This window comes from Malaclemys terrapin, chromosome 1, assembly GCF_027887155.1.
Source record: "Malaclemys terrapin pileata isolate rMalTer1 chromosome 1, rMalTer1.hap1, whole genome shotgun sequence".
NCBI classification, from domain to species: Eukaryota; Metazoa; Chordata; order Testudines; family Emydidae; genus Malaclemys; species Malaclemys terrapin.
This window is the reverse complement of record NC_071505.1, coordinates 95,207,530-95,230,329: the sequence shown is the minus strand read 5'-3', so window position 1 is coordinate 95,230,329 and position 22,800 is coordinate 95,207,530. Positions and strand designations below refer to the sequence as shown.

At 45.4% G+C, this 22,800-nt stretch overlaps 1 protein-coding gene across 18 annotated transcripts in view; it reads right to left on the bottom strand.

The window, feature by feature from the left end:
- RBFOX2 (RNA binding fox-1 homolog 2) overlaps positions 1-22,800 on the bottom strand; it is a 252,347-nt gene that overhangs the window by 157,321 nt on the left and 72,226 nt on the right. The window contains exon 1 of one of the 18 annotated variants that reach the window (XM_054032432.1): positions 1,759-1,840. The exons of the other annotated variants lie outside the window; for them this stretch is intronic. Within the exon in view, the coding sequence (XP_053888407.1) occupies positions 1,759-1,773 (15 nt within the window). The 5' untranslated portion in view covers positions 1,774-1,840. Of the gene's footprint in view, positions 1-1,758; positions 1,841-22,800 lie in introns of those variants that run through there. 18 annotated transcript variants of the gene reach the window in all.

Here is a 22,800-nt window from a genome sequence, read left to right as displayed (position 1 = left end):
CAAAGCAGGGTTTGCGGTGGAAGCTGACAACTTGCGACCCCCCACATAATAGCCTCACGACCCCCTGAGGGGTCCCAACCCCAAGTTTGAGAACCCCTGCTCTTGGCTGACACATTGGCAGGCCATATCCCTTACACCCAGAACTGTTACACACACACACACGAAGTAGAGCAGGGCTACTGATGTCTGCTCCCACACTTTAGCCAATCTACACTGGAACTGAAGGTATCATTTCCAGATACACACGTACTAGTTTTGATCCAGCTAATGTGCTAAAAATAGCAGTGTAGCTGCAGCGGCATGAGCTGCAGAAGGGGCTAGCCACCCAAGTACCAATCCAGGGTGCTGGGCTCGATTGTACTGGAGCTGGCTAGCTGTCCTGCTGCCTGCACCACTCGGGCTACGCTGGTACTTTTAGCGCACACGGTTGATCAAAGCTAGCAGGTACATCTACATGTACTGTACATCTACCTGAGCTGGAAATTACAGGTCCAAAGTAGGAGCACCCATAGTCAGCGGGGAACTATCACACCATTGTCACTTATTAACTAAAATCAGTACCAGCACCACTGAGCAGCTTCTCGCTTCACCCCATCCAGCAGATTAAGCAGCAGTCTTATCTGCTCCACGAGAGAAGGCCTATCTAGCCCTCCTAGGCAAAACCAGTGGCCACATTCAGGGCCCAGAATATGTGGTCGGAGAAGAAAGGGAATTTAAAAGTTGAAATCTTTTTACATTAACAGGGCCAACCCTATAAAAACAAGCAAGTGTGCATTGCCCAGCAGGTGTAAGTTGCCCTATGATTACAAAGCTAGAGTGTGTGCACAATGGAAGAAAGTAAAAAGCAGCAAAACACCTCTGTGTTTCAAGGCTTCCTTTGTTTTCCAAATGAACTGGAGGGAAGGGCTGGGAGAGGGAAGATGTGATTTCAAAAATGACAGTGACAGAACCCCCATAACTTCCCCAGTAATGAATATATTAAACTTTTGATCTGATTATCCTTAAATCAAATGCAGGAGCCTGCAATCTTGGGCATATGGGTAACAGAGCCAAGGGCAAACGACAGATTTCAAGGGTACCAAGGAGCAGAGAGAATTACACATCCTAGCCAAGCAGCCGAACAGCTGACTACTTCAGAGAAAATTTCAGAATTTGTTCAGAGGATGAAAATTTATGTATATTTTATAACGCTAGCTAGATATTTATCATCTCACATGCATTTTTCCTGTCACTATATCCCATAATCCACCAGAAATTCCTGTAATCCTGGGGCCTCTGATAAAAGCATCCTTGCATCTGGCCACATACTCCCCAATTACAATGCTAATCCTCCCCGATCAGATTCCCTTCTCCTGACATTTGAGGATCAAACTTCTTTCTACCCTGTACACTCCCAGGGTGCCCCTCAGTCATACCAAAATTTCACAAAGCATAGGAAGTAGTCCAGAAACAGCACAGGTCCTACAGGTGCTGGAGAATGAGGATAATTCCACAAAGAATTCTCTCTCTGAGGCACCTGCTGAAAAACATACAATCTCAGAGAGATCTCGCTGAGGGAAAAGTCTGTTTAAAATTCAGTTACCCATATAATTTTTTAAAGAATTTTTTAAAATGGAAGCTAAAGCCTACTGTGTGTAGGGGCTGCAGAGAGCTGAGCCCTAAGGGGAAGGCCGCTCATGCTAGTACAGAATCCCTCAGCTTTCCACTCCTTATATGTGCAAAGCGTGTAAGCCCTCACACACACAACCCTCTACTCACCCAGAGGTACATCATGTCAGCCTGGGCTGTTCAAACCCAGCAGGGAGGTGATCCTGGAACGCAAAAGGCTCCTCAGTAAAAAGTAGAGACAAAGGGTTTAAAAAAAAATCCAAATTGCTCAGTTTAAGGATTAAAAAGTGTCTCGCCTCTTCCTCCCCCCTCCTCCTCCAACACTGTTTGGCTGTTCTGTGCTCTCTCTCTCTCTCTCTCAATCTCTCTGGGAGTTCCCAGCCCTGTGTGTCTGTACTGGCGTGCAGAGCACACACTCTGTATTTGCCTCTAGGGAATTTCTCTCTGTCATTCTGCTTCTAAAAACACAATCACGGCCTCACAAGATTCTTGCAAAAGGCAGGGATGGGTGGGGTTAGTAATAAATGCAGACCAACTCCTAATGCCAGTGTGCTTACTTTAGAAATGGGTTCTTTAAACATGAATGAAGCAGAGAACTACTCTCCAAGGTCAAGGAGGGTGAGAGCAAGTCCTCCCCTCTCTACAACTCCCTTCCCTTAGTTTCCTCTCCAGGAGTCATCCATAAACCTAGAAACTGTGCACAGTTCTATTCCTGCAACATCTTAGCCTGCAACTATTAGCCAACTTTAGTCAACATACAAAGCTTAGTCATAATTCAGTACCTGTATGTATTTATAGTATGCCACTTGCAGGGACCAAGGCAGAGAACAAATCTTGGGAACCCTGAAGCTAAGAAGATGGTGCATACAGTGTGCCGGGCACCCCAAAGTTATCAACAGAGAGAAAGAGAGAGAAAAGATCAGGGTGGGATCAGAAGGGGAGAGAATCAAAAGATAAAAGGGTTTAAAAATCTGCTTTTGCAGGTGGCTTTCTACGGGAATATTTTACAATCTTTGACATCACTAAAGGGAAAAAAGCAGCTGGCTTGGCTCCTGATTCATGGAGAGTATTGAGTTCCAACTGCCCTGGGGCCCTGCTCCCCCTAAGATTAGCTGAGGTGAGCACCCTCTTGCTTACTGCATTCAGATCCCCATCCTCAATTTCAGTTTTACAAACACCTACCAATCAGGAGCCAGCCCTGGCAGAGGTGCATGGCACAAAAGACACTCTTCTTGAACTCCCAGCACCAGTCTGAAAAGACATGAGCCAACAAGTCCTTCCCCTCCACACAATACCCCCAATCCCATCCCCTATGTTCATAGGACAAATGTCACTTCTCATCTAGCTAGCCCGTTAAAACTGCTGTTCCAAACTAGGAAAACAGGTTTACCTCCCCATTTTGGGATGCAGAATTACCTCGCCTCACCAGGTCCCAAATGATAAGCCTCACTTGGCCTCTCTTCTAATGCAAGAGCCTGTATTTTAACTGAATGAGATCAAGAGGCAGAGGCAATGGTCTCCTTGGAAATGTGTGTTTGGAACAAATATTTTTATCTCGGCAGAAGAAATAGAAATCTCACACCACCTCTGCTCCTTATCCTTACATATAAATTATATACATAAATAGGGCTCAAAGTGGAAACAGCAGTAGTACTCTCCCAATTCACTCCCACAAGCGCCACCTATCTAGGGTGACAAAATGAGATGCCACCAGAGCAATTTGTGAAAATGTTCAAAGTATGCTCACATATGCTCTGCTGGGCTCCTCACACTTGAATCCCCCTCAGTAGGGTTCAGATACACCATGGACTAGGCTGGATTAAGGTATAGGCACAACAAGCACATGCCTAGAGCCCTTTCTCCCAGAATCATAGACAGAGAGAGAGAGAGAGAGAGAAATAAAAAATAATATCAAAACATCAGGGAGATGGGGTGTTGTGTTTCTGACCCTCATGGCTGCAAAGAAAAGCTAGACCACGTGACCAGGATGGAAGAAATGCAATGATTTCTCAGCAGCCACTAAAGCCAGGGAGGAAGCCACCTGGCCCAATACCCGGTACCAGAACACACTAGGCTGTGGAGAAGGGGCACAGGGTTGGCCCAGGGAGGCTTGTATATCCCATTGGGTTGTGCACAATTGGCTCCCCATTGGTGTGGCTAAAATAATCCCTTGGGCCATGTGACTCCACAGGTCAGATGGGTCCCCATGGGATACGTTTACACCTCTGGGAGATATTACTTCAGGCTGTCTGCAGATTCAGGAGGGCAGCCCTGCACTGGTTTGCACCTGGGTCACATTTTCAAGATTTTATTCACAATCATGACGGCTAGAGACTTACAATTTTTTTTAAATGAAAGCTGGAGATTCTGGAATACAATAGCACAGCTTATAAAAACACAAAGCAGTTCACTGACCCAGCACAACCCAAGCAAATTCAAGCTCCATACATAAATGTATTTTTAGGAGAGATTTTAAAAGACGAGTGCCTAAAATTAAGCTCCTAAATAGGTGACCTGATTTTCAAAAGTCCTGAATACCCAATAGCTTTCTACGGCAAAAAACTACGCTGCATTTTCTCAGCCTGTGTCACCCCATAGGTCCGTTTCACAAGACAGGAAAGGTAAGGGAAAGCCTGTGCCTTGAAAGCTGGATGTCAATTTGACGACTGGTTTCAAGACAGCTCCATAACTCCACTGCTGCACAGAGCACATTCAGCCTCCAAAGCAACATCCAGAACTCAAGTCTAAAACCCCTTTTTCCACAACGATCAAATACAGAATCATCCTGCCCCCAGCAGTACTCAGTCAGAACCTCTCCATTGAAGGCAAACTGGAAAGTATTTTTAGGGCCAGCTGGCCCCGTCACCAACGCCTCATAGGGCCTGACCATTGTTTAGTGCAGCGGTCGGCAACCTTTCAGAAGTGGTGTGCCGAGTCTTCATTTATTCACTCTAATTTAAGGTTTTGTGTGCCAGTCATACATTTTAACATTTTTAGAAGGTCTCTTTCTATAAGTCTATAATATATAACTCAACGATTGTTGTATGTAAAGTAAATAAGGTTTTTAAAATGTTTAAGAAGCTTTATTTAAAATTAAATTAAAATGCAGAGCCCCCCGGACCGGTAGCCAGGACCCGGGCAGCGTGAGTGCCACTGAAAATCAGCTTGTGTCCCACCTTCGGCACACATGCCATAGGTTGCCTACCCCTGGTTTAGTGGGACTACAAAATCAGGTCTCACACTACCCACTTGCCATTAATACTATCTGACACCTTATCAGGAAAAGATGATGTAAGAAATCCAGACCCTCCTGGCAATAAAGACATCATACCCCCGGAACTAGACCAAGAGGGATACATCCTGCTAGCCAAAAAAACAGGAGGGGTCCAGCCCATCCTGGATCTCAGGAACCTAAATCACTATTTACTCAAGGACAATTCAAGACCATCACCCTGGGTGATATCATGCTTCTTTTAGAAGAAGGTGACCAATTATTACATGCTCTGGACCATGCACACAAGGATAATTCTTAAGCAACAGAAGTGTATCAGATTTTCCACAGCACACCACCACCACTTTCCTGTTTTGCCTTTTGGGGTGGTGCTGCCACTCAGTGTTGTCACAAAAAGGTTGGCTGTAATTGTGGCCTGCCTACAATGGCTGGGTCTGCATGTTCCACACAATATTCTTGATTTCCAAGTACCTACCAGGGAGAGAGAACGTGACTGCAGATTGACTGAGTTGCTCCATTACAGATACTCGTGAATGGTCTCTGGATCAGGGAGTCGTGGGATCAGAACTTACTCAAGTGGTGGGATACTTGAGGTTTCTCTTTCCACTCACATTACTCATCTTCTCATGGCACTAAGTATGCCAGGTTAACAAGGGTCATCCACAGTGGAATCAGGCTCCTACATGATGGATGGCTCTTAAGTATGGTATTGGATCATCACAGTTTACCAGGGCACCTCACTCCATCCTAATCTGAGAATTTTCTCCCTTACAGCTAAGCTCCTATGTGTGTCAAAATCTGTAGGCATGGTGTCTCCACCCCACTGTTTTATAATGCTGTTACTGATAGGACTATGTCTAAATGGCTATGATTGCATTTTGCATTTATGACTTCACTGGCCAGAAACTAAGCTATACCACTGCTCACTAGATGCAGGACACGACAGTTTCCACTGCCTGCCTCAGAGATGTTTCCCTCACAGTTCCCTAACTTAGTTATATTTGCAGTACATATGAGAAATAAGTGACTTACCCAAGATCACACAACAAGACAGCGACAATAAGGAAGAGAATCCAAGGTCTCTCTATTCCCAGTCCCAGGCTCTACTCACTAAACCACACTACCTAATTATTTGACACACACACCCCATACAAGAGAAAAATCGAAGGATTAATACGGAAAATGAGAGTAGAATATAAAGAAGATTAAACAAATAAATATTTTATATTCATATAGCATCTTCTATACTGAAAGATTCCAAAGGATATCTCAGCCAAAGTTTCACATTCTCTGGCTGTGAAATGCAGCCATCCTTGGGGTAAATTCCAGCAGGGAGGGCCATGGCCTTATCATTTTTTGCTAGCCATAAGTGCAAGCGAATGGGGGGAGGGGTGCGGAGAGGAGCAAATGGGGGGCAGGATTTGGCGGGGGGAAGCAGTGCAGAGATAGGGACTCAGAGGAATGGGTGGCACAAGGGCGGAGCCTCGGTAAGGAGGGAAGGAGAGGTGCGGGGGAAAGGATTACAGTTCGGGCACCAGTGGCCACCCCCACCCACACACTTTTACGGAGCTTCCATCGCCTCTGAATCCCAGCAGTTGTTTTAACACCACACAGCAACTCCACTCAACATTTTACAACAGGACACAAAGCAGATCATATTTTATTTGATATTTAGATTGGCAGAATGTAATGACCCAAATGGGAATATGACCGGGAAGTGGACAGAGTTGCCACCCTTATTCTTGTAAAAAGTGTTATGAGATACTTAAATCAGGAGGATACTTAATCTTTGTCGCTTTAATCAGGAGGAGCAGTCAGCCTTTGTTTTAAAAGGCCCTGTTTACACAACAACCAACCACATCATGGTGCCAAGATACAATATCATCCTCTAATCTAGGTAAAATCTGTAGAATAGAAGGGACCTAACCACACTGTATATACGCAGATTATTTAATCAGGCTAAAGATTTGACTACATCCAGGTGGAGGCACGTGGACACGTCTAAGGTTTTACATGACCTGTTTACAACCACCATAAGCCCTATCTACAGTACAAAATTTTAACTATAATGAAACGAGGTCAAAAATTTCCACCATGTTGTTGCCAGGCTCCCTGATGCAGTTATTTTTTTTTTGTATCTCAGACAGGAGCTAAGTCTTGGCCAAACTAAGGCATCTCCATCAGCAGCCCCATAGGGACATATCTGGGCACTGGTTCAGAACTGAGTTAGAAAAATACTACCATTGACAATCATCAATACCACTTTCTACAGCATCTAGGTTTTCCTTGAAGGTTCCCATCCAAGAACTGACCCAGCATAACCCAGCCCAACGCTTTAATGCTGCAGGCCAAAGGAGAGAAGAAATGAAGATGGGCCAATCAGATGACAGAAGGTAAGGGGAACGAAGATGCAGTAGAAGGCATAAGGGAGGGAAACGAAAATAAATTGCTCTCCCCGAGAGATGCTGCTAATGCAAAATCATATCCTGCGATGGAAAATTCTGGTCAGGGATGTATCTGCTTTTGTCAGCAAATAAGACTTGTCTGAACCCTCTCCTGTAATATAAAATTAAAAAGTAGTTAATTTTAATTTGGGACCTAAATAAGGATGACCATGTCCTATTATGATTAGTAAATGTTACTGAATGTACTGGTGTTCCTACATTATGTGTATTCCTCTGGCCAAGAAGTGGGAGGAGAGGTGTGTATGTCTTGGAGGGATAAGGAAAAGGAGAATTTCATTTCAAACTGGGGAAACTGATTATTTTCTAAGCCAAAAGTCAGACAGAGGATGCCACAATTTATGCAGAAACAGTATACTGATCAAGGATGGAGACTCATTCATTGTCCCACCGCGATAAATACTTCAAGGACTATCTACAAAGGTCTGAGTGGAGATGGGAAGGGAAACGTGCTTTGCAATTGTCAAAGGGAAATTTCTATGACTAAATGGCTGTGTTCCGGGGCTTATCTGACTCTGTCAGAACGTCCCAGCAAGAGAATGTGTAAATCAGTCTCTAAATTTTGCTTTTTTTAATAAAATAAAATAAAATAAAGATTGATTACGGATGGGAACTATCTGGGGAGGGACTCAAAAGTCTCTGGGCACACCTGCAGTTCCTATGGAGATAAGCAGATCTTCTTTGAGGCTGGTTTACTCCTTTGGGTGCTGCTAGAAACTCTAACCTTATAAAAGAGTACATATTCACTCTGAACCTCTCTTCCCAGGAGTCCTGCATTATCTACAGGTATCAATGTCTGAAGCCACAAGATAAGTCTCATCTCAGTGTCCAAGGCACCTGGAAATGTTTCTTTCTGCACCAGCCTGCTTGTGGAAAAAGTTAGGAGAATACAAAGTGTGTACACTAAGCCACCCAGAAAAGTCCCTGGGGTCGTTTAGAATGGTTTATCAAACAAATAAGCAAAACATTAGCATGTTTCAAGAGAAAACCCATTTTGTTACAGTGCAAAGGAGACATTGGAAAAAGGATTGTCTGTTCTTCCTCTGGTAGGTACAGCTCAGCTATGCACTACCACATGAAGCAGGCTTCTGAAAGGGATTACTTTGTGGAGGCAAACTGCTTAGGGTGAGTTTACCTCCTGCTAAAGGGAATGTGTCAATCCAAACAGCAAGAATATCCCAACATGCGGATGGAACAAATCGTTTCCAGGAACATTGCTGGAGATGTCCTGCCACTGGCCAGACAGTAATTACATTTTCTGGCCTTAAATATACTTCTCGTAGATTCAGGCCAGAAAGGACCATCATGATCATCAATTCTGACCTTCTGCACATTGCAGGCCACAGAACCTCGCCCACCCACTCCTGTAATTGACCCATAACCTCTGATTGAGTTACCGAAATCTTCAAACTATGATTTAAAAAGACTTCAAGTTATAGAGACTCTACCATTTACTCTAGTTCAAACCAACAAGTGACCCATGACTCACACTGCAGGGGAAGGCAAAAACCCTCTAGGGTCTCTGCCAATCTGACCTGGGAGAAAATTCCTTCCTGAACCCAAATATGGCAAATCAGTTAGACCCTGAACATCTGAGCAAGACCCACAAGCCAGACACCTGGGAAAGAAATCACTGTCGTAATCAGAGCCCTCCCCATATAGTGTCCCATCTCTGGGCACTGGAGATATTTGCTACTAGCAATCACAGATGGGCCATGTGGCATTGTAGGCAATCTCATCATACCATCCATAAACTTATCAAGCTCACTTGTGAAACCAGTTAGGGTTTTTGCCCCCCACTGCTCCCCCTGAAAGGCTGTTCCAGAACTTCACTCCTCTGATGGTTAGAAACCTTCATCTAATTTCAAGCCTAAACAAGTTGATGGCCAGCTTGTATCCATTTATTCTTGTGACCACATTGGTCCTTAACTTAAATAACTCCTCTCCCTCCCTGGTATTTATCCTTCTGATGTATTTATAAAGAGCAATCATATTTCCCCTCAGCCTTCATTTGGTTAGGCTAAACAAGCCAAGCTTCTTAAATCTCCTCTCGTAAGGCAGGTTCTCCATTCCTCTGATCATCCTAGTAGCCCTTCTCTGCACCTATTCCAGTTTAAATTAATCTTTTTTAAACATGGGAGACCAGAACGGCACACAGTATTCCAGATGAGGTTTCACCAGTGTCTTGTACAATGGTAATAACTACTTCTAAGATCTCCGCTCATAGCCTTACTGTCCAAACCTGCAGCCAAGGAAGGTGAAGTCCATCGCAAGGACAAAGGAACCAAGTATTAAGTAGGGTGAATACAGAGCCAGCAAGGCAGTCTTTGTAGTTATTCCCAGACAGTTATTTGTTAAAATGAGGTTAAGATTGAGAGAGCACATAGTGTTAGCACAACCAGAAATTAAACTCCAGAAATTCAGAGTTAAGGCTAACGTTGCAAGAAATGCAAAACTTTAGAAATACAGCCACACCCCAGATAGCTAATGTTCTGTGGTGCTTTTTTGGTATTCAATCTGCCAAGGATGTGTCCTGCCGGGGCACAGGTAAGCTAGTCTGGGTGCCTTAACTATGAATCTCCATGCTTTTAATTTAAGAGGTTCACAGAAGTAGGACTTCACCTGAGCACATCAACCTTTTGGTGAGCCTTATGAGGTGTGTCAGAGACACCCCCAAAACCCACTTCCTGACAGGCCTTGGGATTTGCTAAAAAACCCCACCCTATTTGTGAAGCTGTATGGAATTGAGACACACTTTATATTATTATTAATACCAATATTATAAAATTGCAATGAATCATGCTAGATATGCCATGAAAGGTATCTGTGAAAATGTTATGATTTGCCAAGTATAATAATCTTGATTATATGTTTGTACTACCTTTGTATTAGAAGTTACAGATATATAGGGTACATCTGTATTTCCAAACTTGTGCTGTGTTTCCGAGTGACACCCCTAGACAGATTGGCATCAGCACTGCCTAGCCTGTTCGATGACCCATCAATGATCGTCAGCGGTACAATGAACCCATGGAAAGGAGCCAGGGGATACACCTTATGAGTCAGCAAGACTTATAGGGGCAGGCCAGCGGACAAAGAACTCTAAGGCTTTTCCATGCCATGTGCTGTGAAGCTTGTATTTGGGATACAGGAAGTACAAGCCACATGGCAAAAGAATACAAAAGGCAGCTGCATCTTCACCATTTTGTCTTCATTCCTCCTTCTTACCTCTGGGGTAACGTCTCTACAAACTGATGCTCTGAACAAAGGACTCAATGACCCATCCAGGCTGTGGATGTGTTCCATAAGGCCTTTCAAGCCAGCAAACTCACTAATACTGCTAAGAGCCTGATATATGGACTCTGAAGTTTCTGAATGTATCTGATTACTTTACCATTTAACACTCTTCTTGTTCTTTCTTTATAATAAACCTTTAGTTTTAGATACTAAAGGATTGGCTAGCAGCGTGGTATTTTGGGTAAGATCCAAACTAATATTGACTTGGCAATGCAGCTGGCCCTTTGGGGTCAGAAGAACATTTTGTATAGTGAGCAGAGTTTTAAATAACTTCTCACTGTATTGGACCTATGTGCTGATTGGAAGCCAGAGAACTGGAATGCAATAAGGGGGATGTGTGATTTCTTTTTTAGTTTCTTGATAACCAGTGTGGGGGATCAGGAGCCCAGTTTGTGACTGATTGATGAGTCTAACTTCAGTGTTAACTACCAGTTTTGGGAGAATCTGCTCTTGTTTTTGCAGCCTGCCCTGACGTTGGCATTTTCAATGAGAGCTGCCCCCGGCACCCCAGGTGACACTAGTCCACTCCCACATGAAGTCTATAGGAGGCTCGCACTCACTATCAGGAGCCTTAGGAAGTCAGTATGAATCCACTGCCCCCAAATTGTGAAACTTTTGTGGCTCCAGTCCCCCTCAGTGCCCAAGTGTTAGGAGGCTCAGTGGAAAATCCCCACCCCCATGAGTGTTAGGAGATGCAGAAGAGCAGTGGGAATCCCACAAATCCCCACGCTCATTGCAAACCTTAACACATACTTCAGACCCAACCAATACTTCCCTTGTAACCCTTAGGAAATTCAACTGTCCATAATGACCCTAAATAGGATTGTCAGTTCCCCGACAAGCCTCTGTAGCTCCCAATGGACCTACAAAAACTTCTCAGCACCTGCAGACCTAATTAGGCTTCCAGGGAATGTGGGATGGTGCAAGAACCCTCAATGAACCTGTTAAACCTTGCAGCGGGGAGATGGGGTGCTAACAAAGATTTAGTGGAGAAGGAAGAGCCAACCAAGCCTAGGGTCTAGAGTATGGATGGAATCTCCTCACTACCATCATCCCTAAATTCTCCTTTTCACTGCCTCAGCCCAAGCTCCATCCCCTTCCCACCACCATGCCCTAACTGGAAGACCTACTAAGGGCCACAACAAGTTACTTCATTTGGAGCTGCACAGGAGGGGGTTGCTAGGACTGGCATGAGGCACTGATATTTCAAAATTTTCATAATTTTTGAAGTTAGAGTTTAATCAACTAAACTTTAATCTTGTGCTCGTTATTTTGACTGGGGGAGTCCAGAAAATTAAGTTTGAATTCTTTCCCTCGTCCCTATAAAGCAACAAAAAGTGTTAAACCTTCTCCAGAGTTCAAATGCTGTTCTATATTTTAGTGTGTCAAATCAGGAACCCCATATCTGATTTAAATGAAAATGGGTAGAAAAATCTTCTCCCCTCCCCCGCCCCAATTTAATGCATCAGTGCTGATGCTGATACGCATTTGTTTGTGGATTTTATACAGGGGACAAATAGGGCTTATAAAATGGAAACTCAGGGGCAACCTCAATGATGGAATGGTCACCAATGTTCCACAACTGTGGCAACGGCCAGGTCAGACAGGCAATGTCAGGGGTGGTGCCTTGCTTGAGGCATAGGTGGTTTAGGTGAAGAAGAAAAGAGGCTGCTGCTGTTCTGAATCACTAACAGATGAGTTTTTTCATCGTTTTGAATTAGGAATCAATTTTTTTACCTCCGTCTCCCACTACTGCAGGCTATCCTAGTGCATTAGCAACTCATGAGCGTGCGCACACAGATCATCCACTGAATTCAGATAGGCTGTGTATGGAGTGATATTACAGCAGTATGTGTGGGAAAGAGGACAGCGGAGTTCTCCCCTCTGCTCCAGGAAGTAGTGTTAAAATTCCACTACAGAACTGTGGCTTATACCCCTTGTTGACACCTCAGGACAGAACCTGGAGACAATGCCATCCTTTACAGAAGCTAAAGGAACTCCTTTCTTCTTCTTCTTCTATGTGGGAGAAACCTAAAGATATTAGAGCATTATTCAAAAAGTAGGAGATGCTCTTGTCCATGCCAAATTCTTTTTCAATAAAAGAAATTCTAATTTTCCAGGCATATGACAGTACTGACTGCTTGTTAGCTATTATATTTACCTGAGACAGCCCCATATTGCTGAGATCTAATTCAATATTATGTAAAGCAGTTTACAAGCCCTAGGATATGGATGTAACTGGAGACAAGAATTTTCTTCTGTAATTGTAAGAGCCCCTTGATCAGCTGAACAGATTCTGAACATTCCCTTTAACAGTGTGCAATGCTTTCTCTCTTCCAAGAAGAACCAAAGATTAATAAATCACATTGAGCAGATTTAAAATACACCTAAAACAGCACAGAAACCCAAGTATTTTTCAAATTCTGCATTATACAGACTCATGGTTGGCTAACTGCATCCTATTGTCATGGTTCCTTTAATTTTTCTCTCTATGTTCTTTTCTTATAATCTAATTATCGTCTTTGTGTTGATCCCCTATAAAAGAAAAAATTCAATAAGGTTATACAAACACTTTACGTACCTAACGCAAGACAAGTTGTCTGGATTGTCAGCTCGTTTTTGCCAACAGAATGCCAGTTACATGATTTTGGTGTGAGAATGGATCCTGAAGAGACCAATACACAAATATATAATTCACAGGTAGGAGAGGAATGACTCAAATTGACTCAAAGGAAGACTCAAATTAAAACAATTGCTAAAAGACTTCTGTGAAGCATAGTAACAATTATATGTTAAATAGGGGCAGGAGGAAGAAAACCAAATACCAATTCAAGGGAAAGCAGATACCTGCAGAGCATAGGAGTAGAAAAAAAATCAAAGGCAGACGGCCACATATAGAACTAAAACTTTGCAAGTATGTGTATCCACAGCTCTCAAACCACATACAGAAGGACCAAAGTGGGATATGTCCAAGGCCATACCTCCACTACAAACTGTAGTCGACACAAGTTATGTTGGTGTACAGCGGCCAAAGTTGGTATATCGCTGAGTTGTGTACATACTTGGCTACTTGCGTCAACACTGCACATACTCACCAAGAGTGCTTGTGTTGATGCAAAGTACGGTGCACTGGGGCTAGTCTCCCAGTGTGCCCCATATCACAGTCCAGCATAATGCCTTTTGGGAAATTTTCATACTGTGTTGTTGGATAGAAATGACTCACCTGGGGATTGTTGTGTGCTAGAGGTCAAATTCCCAGCATGCAACTTTCTCCATCCCATAATGCCATCCATATCCCATCATTCTTGCATCTTTTTAAAAAAATCCCATAAATCCACATCTCTGCCAGAAGCACACACCGCTCTGCACTGTTCTCATGCACCCGGCAAATACAGGACACACAATTCTTCTGTATTTGCAGACCTGCAGGAAGTATCGCAACTGGGGACATGATAATTTCTTTGAGGATAGTTTGCTGTGGGACACAGGAAAAACAACTCAAGGTTGTTGGTGGCATTCTTGGAGCCGCTGCACACAGTGGACACCACTTCTAGGCCTGAGAAACAAGCACTGACGGGGGGAGGGGAGAGGTGTCTCACTGTAACGCAGGTTTGGAATGATGCGCATTTGCTGCCAAACTTTCGGCTGCACCAGGCCACATTCCTGCATCTATATATCGAACTCGCCCCAGTGCTCCAGCACACAGATGCCAGAACGAGAGCTTCACTGACAGTGGAGAAGAGTGTGTCGATTGCACTCTGGAAGCTTGCCACACTGGATTGCTATTGGTCAGGGGACAATCAGTTTGGGGTTAGAAAATCCACAGTGCAGGCCACTGTCATCCCAGCATGCAGAGCCATTGTCTCCTGCTATGCAGGACTGTGACTCTCAGCAAAGTGCAGGAAACAGTGGATGGATTTGCAGCAATGGGTGGTGGGCCAATACACATCCCTATACTGGCACCACCTACCTTGCCACAGAATACATCAACAGAAAGGGCTACTTTTCTATGGCTACACAAGCGTTGGTGGATCACCAGGGACACATCATTGATATTCAGTTTGGGATGGTCAGAGGTGGTGAACAAATTCACATCTTTAAGAACACAGGACTGTTCAGAAAGCTGCAAGCAGGGACATTCTTTCCCAGCTGCTGCATTACCACTGGCAATACTGAAAGCCTAATAATGATTCTAGGTGACCCAACCTACCTCTTGCTCCTGATGCCATATGCTGGCTACCTCAAGAGCACCAAGGAAAGATTCGATTACCAGCTCAGCAGGTGCAAAATGACTGCTGAATGTGCTTTTGGTAGATTGAAGGGGACACTGGTGGTGTTTATTTACAATGTTGTATCTGAGTACGAAAAATATCCCAATGATTATAACTGCCTGTTGGGTCCTGTATAAATGTCTGTGAGGCAAAGGGGGAAAAGCTGCCACCTGGGTGCAGGTGGAGCGGTTGTCTGATGACTGTGAACACAAGGGCTATTACTAGAGCACAGCATGGAGCTATGCAGCTGAGGGAGGCTTTGAAAGACTACTTTACCGGTCAGCCACAGTCCCGTTCTGTGCCGGAGTATCCCCTGGCCTGGAGCTTTGAGCGCTGCTAAGACCGTGTAGTGCTTACTGTACACGTAGAAATATGACTGGGTATTTTACTGAAGCTGGTTCTGTGGTGCTTAGTGTGCATTCACAAGTACTGTTTGCTTTGACTACCACTATGCATTCTGCAATATTTGTTGTAAACTAGTAAACAATTTGATTCTCCAAAAATAGAACTTTATTGAGTAGGAAAAAACAGGTCAGAAAATCAATGTGCTAATAAAACCACAGGCAATGATATAGAAATTTTAACAAATTAACAGTGTGAAATATTAAAATTAGAAAGAAAATAAATATTTATGTCCATTTGAGTGCGCAAATGTCCTTTCGGGCTATACGTACACCAGCCGTGGTTCTCACCAGTCAGCGCATGTGAAGTGGTGGTTTTTCTTGCTGTCCCCCAGTGTGAAGTGGTTGGGGGTAATGACCACCCTGGGGTGCCACATGGTATGATGGAGAGTGTAGGGAACAGTGACCATAGAGTTCTTTAAGGACTGCAAAGGGCAGAGTCTCCAGGATTTTTGGACCTATCCTGTAGATCAACCAGGGTCTGCAGCATTTGGGTTTGCTTCCTAAGACGACCCATTACTTCCTGGTGCACTTCCCACTCCTCGTCCTGATGGAACTCCTGGGCCTATTTCCTGGTCTGTCTTTTTCCATTCCATGCTTTTGGTCATATTCCGCACCCAAGCCCTTTGTTCCTGGTCTGATCCAGCATAGGCTTGAAGGATCTCACAGAACATGTCCTCCCTAGTCCTCTTCTTTCTCATCCTCATCAGGGCCAGGTGTTTTGTGGGTGGGGCGGGGGACACCCCCCAAAAGGCTACCACAATAGAAGCTGCTGATAAAAACAAATGTGCCTCTGGATTTACAAGTCACAAGGGACAGGGAAAGATAAGTTTCAAAATTCCCTTCCCTTATTCTGGGGGATGGGGCTGCTTTACCTCATTATATCCGAATTTGTGTTACCGCAAGTGGTTCCTCTGCACCTGCCTGTTACTTGCTGCAGCCCTCCCCGGGTTCCCCCCGCCCCAGCTCACCTCCGCTCCGCCTCCTCCCACGAGCGTGCCGCAGCTCTGCTTCTCCCCCTTCCCTCCCAGGCTTGCTGCGGCAATCAGCTGTTTGGCGCGGCAAGCCTGGGAGGGAGGAGAAGCAGAGCTGCGGCGCGCTTGTGGGAGGAGGCGGAGCGGAGGTGAGCTGGGATGGGGGGCCACAGCAAGTAAGGGGGGGGTGCAGAGGAACCGCACCCCACCCCAGCTCACCTCCGCTCCGCCTCCTCCCACGAGCGTGCCGCAGCTCCGCTTCTCCCCCTTCCCTCCCAGGCTTGCTGCGGCAATCAGCTGTTTGGCGCGGCAAGCCTGGGAGGGAGGAGAAGCGGAGCTGCGGCGCGCTTGTGGGAGGAGGCGGAGCGGAGGTGAGCTGGGATGGGGGGCCACAGCAAGTAAGGGGGGGGTGCAGAGGAACCGCACCCCACCCCAGCTCATCTCCGCTCAGCCTCCTCCTACGAGCACGCTGCTCAGCTCGGCTTCTCCTCCCTCCCAAGCTTGCTGGTGCCAAACAGCTGATTGGTACGGCAAGCCTGGGAGGGAGGGGGGAGAAGCGGAGCTGCGGCACGCTCGTTGGAAGAGGGGGGGGCCCCGGGGAGAGCCACAGCAAGTAACGGGGGGCGCAGAGGAACCGCTCCCCGCTCCAGCTCATCTCCGCCTCCTCCCTGAGCCCGCCGCTCCGCTTCTCCCCCCCACGCCCCCTTCCAGGCTTGCCGGGCCAAACAGCTGATTGGCAGGGCAAGCCTGGGAGGGAGGGAGAAGAGGAGTGGCAGCAGCGCACTCAGGGAAGAGCCGGAGGCAGAACGGAGGTGAGCTGGGGCGGGGAGCAGTTCCTCTCCCTACCCTGATATAACGCGGCCTCACCTATAACATGGTGAGATTTTTTGGCTCCCAAGGACTGCGTTATATCAGGATAGAGGTGTAATAAGAAATGCTTACTGACACTCCAGAGCTTTGGAGCACCTCGGCATAACACTGCTCTCCAGCCCCACCTGTGGTAAGTACGGCAAGGGTGGTAGGGGGAGGATTTTCTGTTGCCTGAAGATATAAAATTCTGGTCCCTATTCCAGAGCACAGGGCAATGGCATTGAACACTGGCACTATTTTAGCTGATATCTCACTCTTGAGGGTTGTAGACTCAGAGAGCACAGCTGCTACTGGCACCCAGAAGCCACCCAGGCCCATATGCTGCTACCCTGTTTACTGCAATGGTGCCAGCCAAACTCATTGCAAAGCAGCGTGTGGAAGTGGCTTACTGTGGAGAAAGAAATAAGGCAGTCATCCCTAGAAACCTTCAGCAGAGGACTGCAGACTATCTCCTTGAAAGTGTCATTGAGATCTTTCTGGAGAAAAAAAGCGATATTCCTATGCACCTAAACTGCTCCACGTATCCCCTCCCACCTAGCCCAACAGGTGAATGAAAGCAGACGCCAACTTTACTTCTATTTGTTGTACCACTACCTCTTCTTGTACAAGTAAAACAGTGAAAAGTCAATATCTTTGTCTTGTTAACTGGGGGATGGGCTGGCACCATCTTTAAATTTAAACACTGTAAGGGAAAACACATGCACACACTTACCAGAGTTCCCTTCCCCTTTTTCAGGATCATCCATGCTTGCTTGGCAAAATTGACTAGATTGTGACAGTCTCAAACAGGACCTGGCTTGTGGCATGGCTAGGGTCTCCTGCCATGTCTCCCTCCTCCTCCTCATTGTTCACAACAAGGGTGTCAGTCTCAGGCTCCTCCGAGTAGTCTGTGGGGTGCTGGTGATGTCTCTGCCAAGTATGGCAAGCAGTTCCTTATAAAAACAACAGGTCTGCAGCGCAGTATCCAATCTATTGTTGCTCTCTCTGGCCTTGTGGTATCCCTGACAGAGTTCCTTCGCTTTCACATGGAATTGCTGCTGATCTCTGTCGTACTCCTTTGCCTGCATTCCCTCATGCAATCTGCTTGCAGATGTCCACATTTCTGCAGCTGGTCCATAGCTGGGCTTTGTGACAGACAGTACCCAATGTTCACCACTTTTACAAGACTATGATACATTTTGTACAAAGTATGCCTTGTGAGGTACCATTTGAAAACTCATAATCTGCTGAACATTATTGTACTGGAAAAATGTGTGGAAACACAGTATGTAAGTTTATACAGTTCTACTGTATGATGTTAGCAAAGCATATTCCATATCTGGGGAAACAGCCCAAACCAGTTCCTCAGAGACAAAAAGTTAGTCAGCACCTCAGACATGTGTCAGCATAATCAGATCACCTGGGTAAATGGCCATTCGTTGGCAGAAAGAAGGGTGTGAGCGAGAAATTTACATTTTGGCAATGGAACAGCTGGGGGTTCCCATGTAACAGACTGGCTGTTGCCTGTACCCCAGCTGGAGATATACCTCTCTCTCCTCCTGGAGGATTAAGAATAGAGGACACAACAAATTACCTCTCTCTTCCATTCCTCGCTCCCCATGGCAGCAACTAAGTCTGAAGGAACACTGAACTGGGGGAGAGGTCCTGGCTGGGATGGAATTCAATCTCCAGCCAGTAAGTTTGCAAAAAGCTTGTGGTGAGAAAAACCTTTGCTCTGAATTCATTTAATTTGCTAAATTTTGGATTAGTTTGTGTTTTACCTTTTATTTTCTTTGTAACCAATTCTTACTTTCATGCCTCATTACTTGTAATTACTTAAAATCTTTCTTTTCTGTAGTTAATAAACTTGTTTTATTGTTGTATCTAAGCCAGTATGTTTTGATTAAAGTGCTTGGAACCTCCACTTGAGATAACGGCTTGTGCATATCATTTTCTATTAATGAAATGACAGACTTTCTATGAGCTTATATTGTCCAGAAGGAGAGAGTTGAGCAGTACAAGATGCACAATTCTGGGAGAAGGTCTGGGACTGGGGATTTGCTGGTGTTGCCGTGTAATGTAATTCATGAGTGGTTTGCTAAAAAGCTCATACAATATAATTGGGAGTAATTTACATGCTGGAGGCTGTGTGTGAGCAGGCCAGGAGTGGCTGCTCTCACAACAAAGCAGTGTAAAAAAGGCACCCGAGGTTGGAGATTTGAGGGGTCACAGCTGCCCATCTGTTCAGATTGTACCCAGGGGAATGTCACAGGTTTGCACAGCCTCCTCCCCCTCTACAGGCCCAGGAGCCCCAGTACGTCCCATCTACTCCAGGCGGGAGTGCGTTTAGTACCCCTCTCTGTGCAAGGAGCCAGCATGGGCAGTTGCACACAACAAGGGTGAGCTGCTAGCTGGGCTTGCCAAGGTGGGCAATCAGGAAAAGGCATTTCCAAAACATTGGGGGGAAGAAAAGGGGGCTTCCAGTCTCATGACCCCTGCGCAATGGAGTTTAAAATTGTGACCAGAGTAGTCGCTGTCGCAGGAAGTGGGACAGCTGCTGGAGGACTGTTAGGGTCAACTCAGGTCATTCAATGTTTACACTAGCACTGCAAGTATCAGAGAGAGGGGTAGCCGTGTTAGTCAATCTGTAAAAAGCAACAGAGGGTCCTGTGGCACCTTTGAGACTAACAGAAGTATTGGGAGCATAAGCTTTCATGGGTAAGAACCTCACTTCTTGCATCTGAAGAAGTGAGGTTCCTACCCACGAAAGCTTATGCTCCCAATACTTCTGTTAGTCTTAAAGGTGCCACAGGACCCTCTGTTGCTTTTTACTAGCACTGCAATGACTTAAGTAGGTCGGCCATTACTCTACACCATTCAGGGAGGTGATTTTTTCTGTGTTGCTGTAATGGGTAGCTTACACTGGCTGGGGTCAAATTTGAGGGCAGACACACGCACAAATAGGTCGACCCAAGGTGGACAGATGACCAAGGGGGAGACCGAAGACTCAGTACATGTACCAGATCTCAGCATACCTCGGAGACACCAATCTGCATGACAGCCTGGCGTACAATGATGAGTTTTAGAAAAAGGCTATAAAAGCCACCAACCCTAAACAGGAAAATGGCAAGAAAGAGGATACAATTAGGTCTGCCCTAATGCTAAATCTGAAGGACAGTTAAAAGCTCCAAATTATGCTAAATGCAGTTGTTTGCCCTTTATGTAATGTAGACCACTAAGAATACATTACACTTGTGTTGCATATTGTGCAGTGATTAGATTAACTTTTGAGTGAAATTCAGAGTGTTGGCTACTATCTACACAGCCCAAAATAATTTGGATTGTATCTCAGAGACCAGCACTCCTTCTATGCCCAAGCCACAACAACTGCTCTCAGAGAGAGTACATCAGCCATTTGTCTTTAGGGTGAAGCTCACAGCGGTCAGCTCTGAAATGCAATCTGCTGAATATATATATATGACAGCCCAAACCTGGCCCAGTGTACCACAAGATACAAGACATCTCCTTTATCCAAGCTTTCAACAGAAAGCTTTCGAATCCCATGACATTTACTCTTCTGGCTGCTAGCCATCTTCTCAGATCCTTGCACAGGATCAGAATTGGTTGCTACACAGGGTTAGAAAATACATTTTCCCCTATCATATGAAATTGTTTAGTACTATTTTAAACTTATATCAAGTGTGCTTAGGTACAAAGGTGTTAGGTGCCTCGTAAATACAGATGACGATCATAAAAAGTAATAGGCGTTTCCCATGGCTGCTTTGTTGACATGTAAAAATGTGTAACCCAGGCATCCAGGCTGTAACAGGGGAGTGAGGATGAAGCCCAAGAGGTTAGGACGTATTACATAGCAGTTACTTAAGCTTCTCCTCCTTATAATCCTTGTGGGGATTTCAACTGGACTCATCAGCAACAAACCATTCAGAAAACCTGCATTAGATAGAGAGCAAATGCAATCAACAGTGCAGCTCATCACCATTCACAGCCACCAAAGAGTTAAAAACTCAAATTCCTGCTAAAACTGCCAAGAGCTACAAGCCCAGTCTCCTGTGTGGGTGGTGGCGGCAGCAGCTAAATCCACTCCCCAATGATTGGCTGGCTTAGTAAAGGGGGGGGGAGAGAGATGGGTCCCCCTGCCCAGTAAACAACAACATGGCATCTGCTCAAATTTTCAGCTAAAATCTGTCAGACAGTTCTGTTCATTTTACCGCAAGTCTCAGGAGACAGCAGCCTCTGACCTTTGTTAGAAAGAGAACCCTTGTCCTCTAATTACAGACTTCTTGAAAAACACAATCCAGCCGGCAATTAATGCGGAACAGAGAAATATTTTTTTTTCTATATCAAATTAGCTCAGCAGACCACACTCCAAGGACATTAAATATACACACACACCCCAGCAAAATGGCAGCATAATTAAAGCACACTTTCACCTGCCACGTAACTCCTACTAACAAAGCTTAACTGGACTGTTTTCAAAGACATTGCCTTTAAACTTCTTTCCTTCCACCTGCCATCCCCCAAAGACATTGTTGCTTGTGCCAGCACCTCCTGAGATCCATTGGGAAATCTAGGAGAGTTAAGCCAGGACATTGCCGATTAATCCACTAATGGAATGAATCAAGAGTGTCTACAGCCCTTCCCCCACCACACACACACACACATCCAGAATCTCTGGGGAGCAGAATCCATCTGGTAAATGCCTGCTCCAGGCAGTGTTATCCGGACCTAGACCCTACTGTATGCTGAGAGCAACCCTCTCTTTTAGAAAGGGCATGAATATCCTCCAGCCACTGTCCTTTCTTAAGGAGCATCTGTTTACTGACAGGAGAAAGGATTCTTAAATGCACCATCTTGCACCAGCAAATGCAGAGTTGCTTGTTTACCAAGCAGGAAAAGTCAGCAGAATAGCAGTAGTTAGGAAATTCCCATTCATTTCATTCTCAGGGTAGTGCTGCAGCATGAGGTGCAAGAGGGAAAGGAGGAGGCATAGAGCCATTAATATACTGAAGGTAACATGTTGTCCACCTCCGGCAGTTCCCAAAAGCACGTGGGTAAAAGCAAGCAATAGAACTCCTTGGAGTCAGGAAAAACTGGTGCTGAAGGTTGTTAGTCCAATTTTATTTGTGTAACAGGAGACGGGGGCAAGGGCTACATATGGTGAGAGGGAGGAATCCCTTTTCAAGTGGGCTAAACAGATGAAATTCTGGCCACTGAACCTTATGGGGGAGTTGTACAACTGAGCTGGTTTCTGGGGTTCACAGCCTGGCCCAGCTTATCCATACAAGGCAGAAGAAAGGCCTGTCACTGGAATCCAGAGCTTCCTTCAGCCCTCGGGTATTAAGTCAGGCAAGGAAGAAACAGAAAGCTGTGGGACAGCTGTCTCAAAGAAATGACCCACCCAGCTGTCTGGCACCTGGATGGACACATCATATATCAGCCACAGGAGACCTCCAGTATTACAATTAATGACACAGACAGAAGGGCTTTAGCCTTCAATCTGTCATGGCTGTCATGATATAGATGGAGACACCTGTTTTCAGACCACTGGAGAAGGGGTTGAGGAGTGGGAGACCTGTTCCCTCTTCTATTCCTATAAATGGTGTGATAGATTATGGTAGGCTGATTGCAGTGGAGAAAGTAGGTGTTCTCTACAGAGTGGTCTCTAGGGAAACTAGGGTGGTTAGG